Source organism: Pteronotus mesoamericanus, unplaced genomic scaffold (genome assembly GCF_021234165.1).
Source record: "Pteronotus mesoamericanus isolate MK-2021 breed Mesoamerican mustached bat unplaced genomic scaffold, CSHL_Meso_final contig_90, whole genome shotgun sequence".
In the NCBI taxonomy this organism is placed as follows: domain Eukaryota; kingdom Metazoa; phylum Chordata; class Mammalia; order Chiroptera; family Mormoopidae; genus Pteronotus; species Pteronotus mesoamericanus.
The window spans coordinates 36,788,737-36,802,945 of NW_026555277.1; the positions used below are offsets into that span (position 1 = coordinate 36,788,737).

General features: G+C 34.7%; 2 protein-coding genes across 2 annotated transcripts in view; one reads left to right on the forward strand and one right to left on the reverse strand.

Annotated features, from left to right (window-relative positions):
- The window catches only part of ANO3 (anoctamin 3), a 286,782-nt gene that overhangs the window by 46,951 nt on the left and 225,622 nt on the right, over nt 1-14,209 (reverse strand). Inside the window, exons 13-14 of the mRNA XM_054585980.1 lie at nt 13,865-13,961; nt 9,787-9,847 (exon numbers count right to left, since the gene is read on the reverse strand). Coding sequence (XP_054441955.1) covers nt 9,787-9,847; nt 13,865-13,961 — 158 coding nt within the window. The remainder of the gene's footprint in view (nt 1-9,786; nt 9,848-13,864; nt 13,962-14,209) is intronic.
- Nucleotides 3,589-8,421, forward strand: MUC15 (mucin 15, cell surface associated). Its single transcript, XM_054585979.1, has 3 exons — nt 3,589-4,291; nt 6,266-6,415; nt 8,261-8,421. Exons 1-3 carry the CDS (start codon nt 3,607-3,609, stop codon nt 8,419-8,421), a joined length of 996 nt encoding a protein of 331 aa, XP_054441954.1. The 5' UTR covers nt 3,589-3,606.

Consider the following 14,209-nt stretch of genomic DNA (forward strand, 5'->3'; position numbering starts at 1 on the left):
AGTCAAAAGCAACAGAGAGAGAAGTAGCACAGTATACTCTAGTTATTTCACTAAAGAAACATGTTTTTATATTATCCCCTCTGTGTACCTGAACTAATGTTTTTATTTAATATTTCTGGTTTTGGTTGAGTTCAGAATGACAAGCCTTTCTCTTCCCTGCATGGGTTGATTTACCTGACACAAAGCAAGATATTTTCTTTTCAAAGCTTGGTATAAAATGGGTGTGACACAGTTAGAACATGGAAATGGGGCAGGATAATGACTTCATGCATGTAAGGAGAAGCAAAATTATGTACAGAAAGTGTGGATTTGCTTCCCATAATGGCCATAGTTTTTTTTTTCCCTCTCTCTCTCACCACTTTCTGTAGCACTCCATACAAAAGTAGTAACATGAAACCACTTTTTAGTAACAACGCCAAAGAAAAGGAGAAAATAGTGTTGATTTTCTCTATGTTAAGGAATTATTTTAAAAACAGTGAAATTCATACTCTCTGAAAATATATTTTGCAAGTTATTAAGTAACAGAAATAATACAAAGATGTCAATATTCACAGAAATGTTTAGAATCTATGTTTAAGCTATCACAAAGTGGATGTACATTCTCTTCTCTTTTTCTGTTCCCTTCATGATAATTTTTGGGTTTGTTATGATCTCAACTTGGTTCCTATGTTACACCCTCAAAGTTTTTGTTGGGAGTTTTCATCTAGAGGCCAGAAGAGGCAGAGAACAGAGGGTGGAGGGGAATATACTACCTGGTTGGTTGTCCTGATTTTCTCTCCAATGACAATTTCACTCTTCTCTTTCATTTCAACTTCTGCTTCCTTCTGCACTGTATCTGGCTGACAGATGAACTTGGGCACACACAAGCATGCCATCCATCACTTAGCCTAACTTAGCTTTACATAACAGTTCGCAACATAGCTTAAGAATTTGACCTCTGGAGATAGAGACAAGCTGAGAGAAAAGTGCAAAGAGAAAGAATATATCTTTATTTCATGGCCCTTTGGAACTTCTCTACCACCTCCATTAGCCTTTGCTTCTTATAATGTGCTTTATTCAATTCAGAATGGGATTGAACTTAACTAAAATTGCTTAGTCTTTGCTCCAACAACAGTACAGAACAGGGATGTGGAATAGCTAATGGTTTCAAGTCCTGGATGCTTCTATCCCTTAAAGATGAAGAGACCTGAGGACAAGGTATAACATGGTTTTCTTAGAAGCCTGGGTACAGAAACAAAGTCCCTGCTGCCATGCCCGGACAACAGGAATAAGTCTATATTCACAACTCTATTAATTTAAGAATAAAATGCCAATAGTATTCATAGCATTCTGTCTTATCCTCTCTGCCCCTTCTTTATAGGCTGTAACAGGATGTTTGGCTCATTTGGGGTATCGATACCTTAGGTCTTCACATTGCAATCAAAAACTGGGTGAAGGGTAGAGAGATCCCTTTGGTGGTTCAGTGTTACAGGCAAAGGGAAACAGGAACAACAAAACTCACTTTGTTGACTCTTGATAAGTGGATCCTCATTAAGGGAAGGGAATGAAAGCTCAATGCCATGTTTCTCCTGTAACATTATGAGAAAGGTAGAAGAACAGCTAAGGGACGTTTTCTTACCCTCTGGTGACTACTGCATTAGAACGTGAAAATAGCCAGAAAGTGCAGGTAGAGGAAAGCCAGATCAAACTGCATAATAATGATAAGACGGGTGCCCAAGTACAATTCAAAAACTAATCAGATCACTGGCAGTAGATAATGACAAAGGCTATAATATTGGCCACAAACCTGACAGTTCACAGGAGAAGGGTGTTTCTAAAAAGGTACAAACTACATGGTAAAGGTGTCCATCAAGAGACCATAGAGACAATTGTTAAAATATATTAAATTAGGATAAAATTGTATTTAGTGTGTTTGAGAGTTATTTAAGGTAGAAGGCCCAAATTTTCCAGTGTTTAAAAAATGAGATTATAACTTTCTCTAATTAAAATAATAAAATTTGTAGAAGTTGTGCTAAGATAATGTTGATGGGAAAAGTTTTAAAAAGCAGCTGAGTACTAAATTCCATATTCCTTTGTACCTTTTGTTACATAGATAAGTAATTACTAGGTTTAATGCTTAGGTTTGAATACTAACTCTATTTCTTTAGTGGTGTGTTTCCTTGGACACATTATGTACATTTTTATGCCTCATTTCATCATCTGTAAAATAAGATTAATAATCCCTTTCTGATTGTTTGATTGTTTTTAGTAAAAATTGAATGAGAAAACATGCAAAGCATCTGATATAATAAGTGCTTAATAGTAATCTGTTTTCCAGTTACATTAACAATTTTTAGGACCTCAATCAACTTTCTTGAATATAACAAAAATGTTAATTAAATATAAATAAACAGAATTATCAAAAATGCAAACACCTATGTAACCCCTACCAGTCCAAGAACCAGGGCAGTGTGGGCACAGAGCAGCTCTTTAAGTGCCAACTCAGTCAGTATTGTCCCCTGGCTCCCTGCAAGTGACCGCTTCCTGACATCTGGCATTCTAGAACATTCTAGGGTTGTTTTTTTTTTTTTGCCTGTCTTTGAATTTTATTTACATGGAATCACCAGTTCAGCTGATATTTTAAGGTCTGCATTACATTGTGATAATCACCCATCTTTTTGTATGTGATTTTAGTTTGTTAATATCCACATATTAATCTTACACAATTTATTAACCAGTCTGTCACTGATAGATGTTTAGGTTGGAGACATTTATAAATAATGCCCCTGTGAATGTTCTCATACATCTGAACCTCAGTTACTTCATCTGCAAAACAGAGATAATACAAATTACTCTTTTTGTCTGAAGGGATCATTGTGATGATCAAATGAAATGATATTATAAACTTTGTAGAGTATAAGACACAGAAAATATTATCTTTTAATAATAAGTAATGGAAGTTAATGTCTATTAATTGTGTACTTGATGTCATATATTGTTTAGAATACTTCTACTCAGATCATTTCATTTAGTCTTCAGAACAATGATGTGAAGTCAATATAGTTATTGTGATGATGCTAAAACAGTTGCTGGTTATGATAATTGTTTTTCATAGGCTATTTTTGACAGAAGCCAGAATTTTAATATAAATCTAATTTCAAAAACCATTTTTCCCATATCCCACTATCTATGAATTGATAGCACTTCTACACTTAAGAAAAATGATATGTCTGGATTGGAGGTCAGGGCCATGGTTATTTATATATATAAATATATATATATATATAGGATATGTATACATATATGTATATGTATATATATTGTATATGTATGTATATTTATATATATTTGAAATAGGGGGAAAGTGGTGTCAGGCCTGACAAAGTTTTTACATGGGATTTTCTTAAGGGAAGAAAAAAATATATACAGAATGTAGAACTCAGTTATTCTAATATTAGTACATAGCTCAAAGAAAACAAACTTTTGGTATTAAGAGTATGATATTATTATCTCAGTATTATGTATTTAAATTTTATCACTTTAAAAATGTAGATCTTTAATCATTCAAATAGTTGTTATTTTCTTCCAGATTCCCCTGAATAAACCCCAGTACCAAAGAAAGCTACAATGTTGACCTCAACCCAGACTCCGTTGATTTCAACCTTGTTTAGTTTACTATTATTTGTAAGCCATGGGAAAGAAAGTCTGGAAGTAAACACAACAGAAAACATTTCAGAAAGCTTAAAAAATATAGCAAAAGAATATATTCCTTGGAAAAGGGAAGCAGATTTCAACCTAGGTGAAGAAAATAGAGAAACCTTCAATGACAAAGCAAGTAATTCCTCTCTCATGGATCCAGCAGATAAAAGTCAAGGAACAACAGATTCTGTCGGTAATTTGACCACAGACTTTTCCTGGAGTCCAAGAACCACGCCCCCATTTTCTGAAAGCCCTCCCTTGATCCACAGCGTTGTTTCTAAATTGCCTCAGAACTCTTCAGTAACAGATGAAAATCCTCTGTCCCTCTCCGAGCCTCCCAATACTACGTCTGCTTTACCCACCCCAAAGTTCCCTTGGACTTTGGCCAATGACACCGTGGAAACTGACAACAGTTCCATTGCAGTTAGCGTCCTCCCTTCAGCACCAAGCACCACAGCGGTGAATCCCACGACAACAGAATCCGGCCAAAGGCTTAACACTACCAGTGATAGCATGGCGGGGCTTACCCCCTATCAAGAAATGACTCTACAGCCCACCTTAAAATTCACCAATAATTCAAAAATCTTTCCAAATACATCAGATCCCCAAGAAGGTAAATATAAACATATTTAATTTTCCTTTGGTGTGAAATAATCTCCAAGTAAGTCATATGGATTACAACTAAGGAATGAGTCTACTAGAAAAACAGAGGAAGCTACAATACGACAGGTCGTTCTCACTTTTAGGGGTAACCATGGTAGTCATTGGAAATAGTGAAGGAATTTTAGAACTTAAGTCAGCATGTGCTTGTCACTGCTGTATGGAAACATGATGAGACAGTGGGACACAATGCCAAGTAGGTCAGGCTGAAAAGAAGTAGAGACTGAGGTGGTGATATCGTTTTGAGGTACTGTATAACAATTTAAACTGAATTTTAGAATGACCACTTGAGATTTCATATGCTTTTAGGAATACTGTACAAATGGACTTTAAAAATATATGACTGTTGGTTTTGAAACTTGAATAAATTTATAAGTTATCTGATACCATATTGCAATCACAGGCAAATAAAACACTTACTTTTTTGTAAAATAGTAAATTCAAGAAAGGAAATCTTCCTTAATTTTTAGTTTAGTAACTAATGAACAACATAAAATGGAGTTTAATTGTATCATAAGATAATTGTATATGGGGACATTTTTATATTTCATTTTTAGGGATTACATAAAGCTTTGAAACCTAAACTGAAAAAGATCTCTAATATTTAATGAAAATTCATTGTTTTATTTTTGTCACATCTAACCATGTTTCTATTTCCCTGAAACCTAAAAGAAAAATACTCTTTTTTGCTTACAAACTCTCCAATTTCCAATACAACTTATTTACAGATTATATTAACGATGTAAAACCAAATCATATATATATATATGAAAGTTCCTATTTGAAAATTGTTGCAAATGTACAGAAAAGGTTTTAAATTATAAATTCTAGGCTTTACTATAGCTCTGCAACCAATGTATTGTATGTTCACATATTTTCACTTTAGCTGTAATTTTAACACATCTATTTCATTCATACATGCTCTAATATTCCACTAGAAATATTTTTTAAATACTATCTTTTGTCTCTCTAAACTCAAAATACATATTGAGAACACTGAGCATTTTTACCTTTGCCCTTTAATAAAAAAAGTTAACTTTGCTTCACTTTCATTTCAGTAATAATTTTGCTGTTAACTTTCCAGTGTGAAGATTAATTTTTTAAATAAATAGGGCTTCATATGGAATCAGAGACTCTATACAATCTTTTTCCTACCTAATTAGTAAGCTTCTCAAGAATTTTTTTTTAAAAACATTAAAAATAAAATACACTAAATATGAGTTGAGGGAACAATAAGTAGAATATTGATAACAGTCTTCAAATAACTACTTGGTTATTGGAATGATAGAATGAGATTTTGGATTCTCTTAAACTCAGACCTACACATTTGTTCCCTATGTGCAAGGCGTTGACAGCATCTTGCTTTGGTCATTTGTTCTACCTGAAAATATCCTTATTAGGTATATGCTTTTTCCTCATTTTGCCTTTTTACTTGGAGCTTTGTGGATTTGTTTTCTATCACCCACTTACTCCTATTAGTTTTTTACTTCCAAATTATCATAGAAACAAGCTCAAAGTTCATTTCACCACTAAAGTTCATCAGAGATCCAGGGTTGACTGAAAACAACATAGCTTTCAACACAGAAATTATATCCTAGTGGAGCACAAACATGACATTTCAGTACTATTGGTGTTAAGAAATGAGACACTTAAAAAACTAGGACTTGGTTTTATCAGGAAGTGTATTTTGCCAATATATCCCAAATACTCAGTACTTCATAAAACACACACAATATCATCCTTATCTAATAAATAAATAAATAAATAAATAAATAAATGCATTGTTAATCATTCCTTGTGATGTGTAGGAAGCTCACAAGTATGTATGTATGTGTATATATATATCTATATATGTATAAATTAACTGTTCTTTGAACAATTATTTTTATTTCTTGTTTATAGACTATTTTTTCTTTTTTTTCCTTAGAGAATAGAAATACAGGAGTAGTATTTGGGGCCATTTTAGGTGCTATTTTGGGAGCTTCACTGCTTACTCTTGTTGGCTACTTATTGTGTGGAAAAAGGAAGACAAATTCATTCTCCCACCGGCGACTTTATGATGATAGAAACGAACCAGGTAAAATGACTTTTGGAATTTCATCTTTACACAGTGGTTTTAATTAAGTGTTCATTGCTAATGGTCACTACATTATCTAGAGGGGTTCAGAGATTCATATGAAAGGAACAGACTAAAGATTTATTCTGATCTACTCTCTGGTTCTCAAATAACATAAACAAAATAAGTATGAACCTGTGAGAAAAAAATTTTAAGTATTTGAAACTGTTGCTCATTGCATCACAGTTGGTTTTAAATAACAATCCTTGAACCTAAAATATGTTTATAAAATTGGAAGATAATATTATGATATTGAGAAAAATATGGCCAATTTTATTAGCATTGCCCGATTTTTTTATTAGCAGTAATTTGAGCAAAGACATATTGTAATTAGAAACTCTTCACAAGTCTTACAGATACAGTAGGCCCATACTAATTATTTTTTGAGTCTCTTAAACATGTTTTCTAAAAGTTGTATATTTGGCTACAGAGAGTCACAATTTACCTTAATTCAAGATTTTCTCATTCATATGATGAAAAAGAACCATAACATCTATGAATAAAAAAAATGTGACTGCTAAGAATTAAGCACAGAGTTTGATCTCAACAATTCAATGTTTAGAACACAAATGAAATCATAAATACTTGACTCTTCTCATTGTTTACTGGTTTTCACAAAGGATTCTTGCTATCATAAAAAAAAAAATTAGTTAAGTGACCCTGGTAGGTTCCATTGGTAAAGTCTTGTTGATTTTCACTCAGCTTCAGACCATGATAACTTCAGACCATGACTGACATAGGCTCTTTTTCAGAACCAAATCCACTACTTGTGAGCTTAACTGATTTCTGTCTATGGGTTTCTAGCAATTCATAAAAAGTAAAAAGTGGAATTTTTCAAAATTAAAGGATAGAATTTCTAACAACAAAGGTTTTCAATTTTTTTTTTAAACTTCGGGATTTTTTCTTTGTCTGTAATCACATACAAAAGCCTAGTCTATTAATATAATTTAACATGTGTTTGAGGCATAAGAAAACAACTCATTCACACCATCTAATTTACTCCTTCAAGACAGATTAGGAACACCCCCAAATCCCTAAGGTTCCTGGGAGACTAGTTTGTAAAGAGATGACTCAGGAAAATGATAGGATATAAAAATACTCAGTGCACAATTAGGTTACTAATCTGCTTAGCAATTAGTCACTGCTTTAATATTTAAAACCACCTCCTGCACACCAAGTTTTCTTTCAATATAAGTTCAAGTTCATTAAGGAAATGATAATTGACTGTTGAAAAAGAAAGAAAAATTCTTTATCATAAGTCATGAAATCTCAAACACATGATAGATTGGATCTATCAGCAGGAAATATACATTTTACAAATAGTTTTTTTTCCATCTCCATATTTAATGGCTTAACTACCTGAAGTCACTTGGTAGAGTAATGACACTGATTTTAAAATTAATGCTCTATATTTTTTAAAAACTATTTTTTATACCAGAGGTAAAAATCCTAAACATACTGACAAGTCTCTGAAATCACAAGATACAAGTCAGTAAGACATTTGTTTATACTTCTTTATACAAAGTATCACCCCACTTTTGTTGTGATTTCTCCCTTAGTTCCTTTAGTTTTGGTCCTCCAGCAGGAAAATTTGGGAGGTTAAACTGTTCTCTTGGTCTTAGAAAGCAGTGTGGCTTAAAAATATCTATTTATTTAGAATTTCAAAACTAGTATCTGCAAAGCCCATGTAAAGGTTAGACAGATTTACTGACCTAGAATGGTTCCTGAGGTGCGGCAGGTACCTGAGTGCGCATGGATCTTTCACTCTGTCACCACAAAACACCTTTTTTTTGGTTACTTTTTTAGTTCTGCGATTAGACAATGCACCGGAACCTTATGATGTGAGTTTTGGGAATGCTAGTTATTACAACCAAACTGTGAATGATTCATCCGTGCCAGCAGGTCAAGAAAATGCACGCGATGGCATTCCTATGGATGACATACCTCCCATTCGTACCTCAGTATAAGACTAAGGGGAAAAAAGGCTTCAGAAGGCAAGTGTTTACCTACATCCTGGACTTGCACCGACCCATCTTCCAAAAGCTGAAGCGAGATCACTGTCATGTGGCTTGTGCCAAGAACTATAAAAGCCTGAGACTAGTAGCAGAAAAAGAAAGAGAGGATGAATCATCGGAAAGGTTTCCTTTCTTGCTTGTACTGAAGCATCTATTGAGTAACCTTAATTTGTATTTTGGTCTATTTTTTTCTTAATACGAAATGTTCGTGGATTCAGGTAAGACTTAAAAGATTTCACCTCGATTGCCCTACTTGATAATTTAATTTTAAAAAGCCTTCAGTGAAAATGAAGACCCTAAACTACATTTTTACTATGTTTTTATTTTTGGACAAAAATCAATGGATGGACTCTTGCCTGCTTCCCCTGTTATGCTAACGACATGCATCACTGTTGACATTTGTTGAAGGAACATTGGAAGTAAATTAAAAAAAACAAACATTACTTAAAGCTAGAAAAACTGTATGGCACAGAACTTCTCTTTCTGGGAAATTTAGGTAAAAGGAGTGAGAGACCTGTCTTTCAGTACAGTTTACTTTCCTGTATCAGCACATATATGGTCTGTCCTTTGAGCTGCCAAGTTGACAATGACTTTGCATTCAACAGGGCTATGTTAGAAGAACAGACCCTAACCAGGGAAGGAACTGCTTTTCTTCAAAGGATGGGGTGTTCAGACTTGTCTGATTTACTTCATGCCTTCATTAATTGGGTACTTTAAAAATTCAGTGAGAAACATGGTAACAAAAGCCAACCAAAGCATGTACCTGTACATAATTTTTACAGTTTTATGATGTTACATAGGGACAGAATTTATTATGTATTAGACATTACTGATCAATCATACAGGGAAAAGATTCTGCATCTGTAAATATATGAAGAGTATGGTAAAAATAGATAAGTGGAAATGTTAAGCAAACAAAAACTTTTCTGAGCATCAGTTTCAAGAAAGGGTATACAAGAAGCTCAACCTGGATTCTAGAGTATTTGTTTTTAATTACTGTCTGCTTTTGGAAGGAAAAAAAATACACTTTAGTATAGGAAGATCCCAGGCTATAGAAATTAGAGGGTTACATCAAGAGATAAATTCCCAAAGAAGCAGTGAAGGTGTGAAGAGGGCAAAAAGCAAGAGTTTTTGTTGAATTGATACATGGGGGTGTGTGTGTGTGTGTGTGTGTGTGTGTGTGTGTGTGTGTGTGTGTTGAATTGATACATGGGGGTGTATGTGTGTGTGTGTCTGCACATGTGTGTATATGAAGAAACACAGCAACAGCCTCAGAAAATGAAGGGTAGGAAGTAAGTAATGGAAGAACATACTTACCCCATATTGCCATAAAAATAGCAAAGAAGACTGTCCCTCCATTATCAAACAAATATGTCACCTTAATGGAAAACAAACAAAACTATGAGTCACACTGTTGGTTAATTATAATCCAGCATTTTGGTCCTATATTTTTTTCCAATGTAATCACATTATTTTATAGTTTGTAAATATAAGGTATGAGATCATTTCATGAATCCTGCAACTGTTTCATGTGATTTTCTCATGGAGAGAGATAAAGGATGAGCATTTCCTCCTTTTTCTTCTCTCCTCCCTTTTATTCCCTTTGGACCCATCCTCATTTCTACTTAGGAATGGTTCTAGCACTTTGAAGTTGTTGTGGGCCACAGAAAGTCAAGCTACTGTGTGAACTGTAAGAAGTCAGCTTCCCAGTTGAAGCATACCTAGTTGTACTTCTTGTTAGCAAAACATCCGAGATTGGGGAAGCTGCAAAATGCAGATTTCCACTAGTGAGGCAGACTTCCAATGGCACCGTATCACCGTGCTATCCCTACTCTCTGAAGTCTCAGAATTGACCATGGCCACAGAGAGGCTATAAGGTGCAATGAATTTCATCTTAAGTTGTTTTTCAGAAGTTTCATAAATCATTGACATGTAGGATATAGTGCAAGTATTTTTGAATGAGACATTACCTGAAATTTTATAAAGAATAATGTACAGTTATATGATGTTACTGAATACAATTTTCAGGGTTGCAAGAGCTGTTTGATTTTAATAAAGTGTAAATTTAATTTACCTTTGCTTCTCTTCATTTGCATAAATCCCTCACCATATGTATAAGTTAGTGAGTGAGATTAAATAGATGCAGTGTCTGGCAGTCAAATACAAACCATAAACACTATAGAGAAAATAGGGGCACTAACCTCACTGGAGAGAGAAGTCAGTTAGGGACAAAACAGAAAGAACATTATTAAAAGGGAACTGGGAGTAAAACAGTTTCTTCTTTGCTCAGTCTACAGTTCAGGGGCTGCTCAATGGGGGGAGTAAATGTGCATTTTGACTATAGTACCTAAAACACACTGCAAACAAAATATCAAGCAGATAAAGGTAGGATGTATTTTCCTATAATGTAGCATCACTGAAAATATCATTGTACAAAAGATGGGCACATTTTGATGGTTTGTGGATAGGTGTGAGATGTCCGATATGGCTCTAAGCTTCCATGATTGTCAAGGCTTGGGATTTCTAAAAATGTTAAAAAAAAAATGGGTTTTCCTAACAATCATAAGTAGATCATTAGTCTATATTATGTATAGGAGAGAAAAAAATCATGAAGAAACTCTCCTACAGAGCTCATAAAATTACACCCCCCGGGGGAATCCAGAGGCATCCCGCAGAGACACCTGTTGCCACCACCAACTCAACAGCTGTCTGCTTTCCTTTCGAAACGGCCTGCTGCGGGGGAATGGCCTCTGAGAGTCTCCAGCAGAGACTTTACAATGGGGACTAAAAACGTACTAAGAAAAAGCAGCCTGTCCCAGAATCAGTCATGCTTTTAAAGAAGTGGCAAATAAAAAAGCCACACTTCACAACACTTGGGTTGCAAGGACACGATTTATCATAGTTTATGCAATATTTTCCTTAAAAAAGCTTTTCATTGTTTTCTTGATCAGTTTGGTCACACATCTCAGCTATTTTTTTTAACTCAACAAATTGAAGCATTAAGTTTTGAGAAATACATCCATGAGATACAGTACGGTACACGTGAAATATTCATACGACGTGAGTCATAACTGTACCTAAACATACTCTTTTCTACCAAGGAAAGGAGGAATGTAGATAATGCGTGATGACAAAAGCCTCCTGGTTTTGGACAGTTTCCTCACTTTCTCACTCTGCCATATGTCGATGTTTCTTATATGGATATTTAGTCTTCAGATAATGCCAGTGTGTTTCATTAGATCTGTTCGAGTGAAGGCAGGAGTAACATATGCATGAATTTGTTGGTGTCCCTAAGGCAGTCATGTCTTTGAAATGCACAGGCTGGGAGAGGAACATGTGTATATACATCTAAAAACTCTAATACACCTGGCTTTTACAAAAACTGTGGAGAAAATGCTTCCTAAAGTGAGATATCAGTGTGGAACATTTGAACTCATTCAAAACTAAGTGTATGTTAGAAGTGAAATTATAAAGAAAACAGACTTTTTCCATGCTACACACTCAAGATATAATTCAGAAGCTAATTTCACCAAGTTTGGTGTTGTAGTAGAATATTAAGGGTCTCCTGATTTTATATCCAGCCTTGTCAAAATTAATTGTATAGAGACTTTTACTTCTGAACAAGATGGAAGAGCAATGACTAATTTTATCCCCATTCTGGAAATAACCAAAGAATGCACCAAATGTATAAGCAACAGATTCCAAGATAGCAGATGTTAAGCAATGAACGCTGATGATCCTGGAGAAGCAGAGAACAAATGGAGTGAGTATTATGATTGCCTCAGGTTCCTGCACTGAAAGAGTTAGTAGAGTGCAGAGAGGGGCCATCCAGAGAGTGCCCAGCGAACATGTATGAGAGGAAACTACAAGGAAAGAAACTTCTGAAAGGATTAGAGGTAACAGTGGCGGGAACTCAGAGACAAGAACAGTGCTTATTCCCATGGCCAGACTGCAAGTCCATATTATTCATAGTGCATTGAGTAGGGTACAAAGAAAGATCTTGCTTTTATTGAGGACATAGTGTTAGGTAGAGCACTGCTGTGAGCCCATGTCACAGATCTTAAAATCAAGACCCCAAAAGATCAAATTATTTTCCGGTAATTAAACTACAATGAGAAGAGTTAAAAAGTCTGAACATCTTAAGGGTTAGTGGCTATATAGAAAATTGGAATTCTCAGACACTGCTGGCAAAAATGTAAAATGGTATAAACACTTTGGAAGATCATTAGGCAGTTTTTAGAGAGTTGAATATCCACCTACCAGATAATCCATCTACTTTTCTTCTAAGTATTTACCCAAGAGAAAAAACAGTACTTATCTCTAGGAAGACTTGTAGGTGAAAGTTCATAGCATCTTTATTTAAAATGATAGTGACTTGAAACAATCCCAAAATCCATTAATAGATGAATGGATAAACCCACTCTGGTATGGCCATATAATGCAATACTACTCAGCAGTAAAGAAGAATAATCTGCTGGTAAATATTACAACATGGATGACTCTCCAAATGACTAAGATGTGTGAAAGAAGCCAGAAAAAAAATCACACACTGAAGGTTTCCATCTACATAAAAGTCTAGAGAATACAAACATATCTATAATGACAGAAAGCAGTTGGTCGCCTGAGTACAGTGGTGGAGTAGGCAGGCTGGGAGGCAGGGATTATAAACAAGACTGTGTGAAGAAGCTTTTGGAAGTGATGGATATGTTCATTATCTTGATTGTAGTAATGATTTCACTGGTGCATATATCTAATCAAAATGTACCAATTTATACACTACAAATATGTACATTTTATTACATGTTAATGATAATTTAATACCATTTTATAAATAAACAACACTAATTGTGAAGTTTAATTTCTCAAACTCATATGCATGTTAGAATCATCTGGGAAGTTTTAAAAAGTGCTGATGTCTAGGTTTCAAACCCAAAGATCCCTATTTAATTGTTCTGGGGATTACTTGGGTTTCAGGAGTTTTAAAAAACCTTCAGGTCATTCTAAAAGGAAGTAATTTGAGAACTTTTGGTATGTCATTTCATTTTTTCTGTAAAATTAGAAGTATTTTAATTTCAAGAGCCTTCATGGAAAATTCAACTGTAATCATTACCAATAAAAATAATCACCTTTTCTGAAAAAGAATCTAGACACCACTCCCAGAAACACTTTTTGTCTATGATAGCAGTAATCAATTTATAAAAAACAAAGGAAGCCAACGACGTTCAAATAAAAGTATGCTCATTTTGTAATTGTCGTGGAGTGACATCTTGTTCCGTTGCCAATGATATAGGTTGTTGAAACTATTGGGAACATTTAACTTTGGTAAAAAGCAATATACTGGAGTCCTTTTTACTATCTAGAGCTCAGTAAGGAGAATGTGAGGGGCCACACTCACCTTGGCATAGATACAGCTATCGTTGAGTCTCTGTAGTGAGCAGTTCTTGTCACAGAGAGGGCACATGAACACCTCAGTAGACTTGCAAATTTCTTGGCTTGAGAAATCAAATAAGAAAAAAGAAAGCGTAAGCCTTCATGTTTAGGAAGGTGCTTAGCTCCTACGGTCAATCCTGTGGGCGGCAGCAAGACAGAAGAAAAGAAGAAATGGAAATAACAGGGCATGGTAGACAGATGAAGAAGAACTTAAGACTGTGGATTTTTTTTTGAATAAAAAAATATCCATTAAATGATTTTTGAGAGAGAGGGGAGAGGGGGAGGGAAGAGAGAGGAAAGGGGGGAGAGA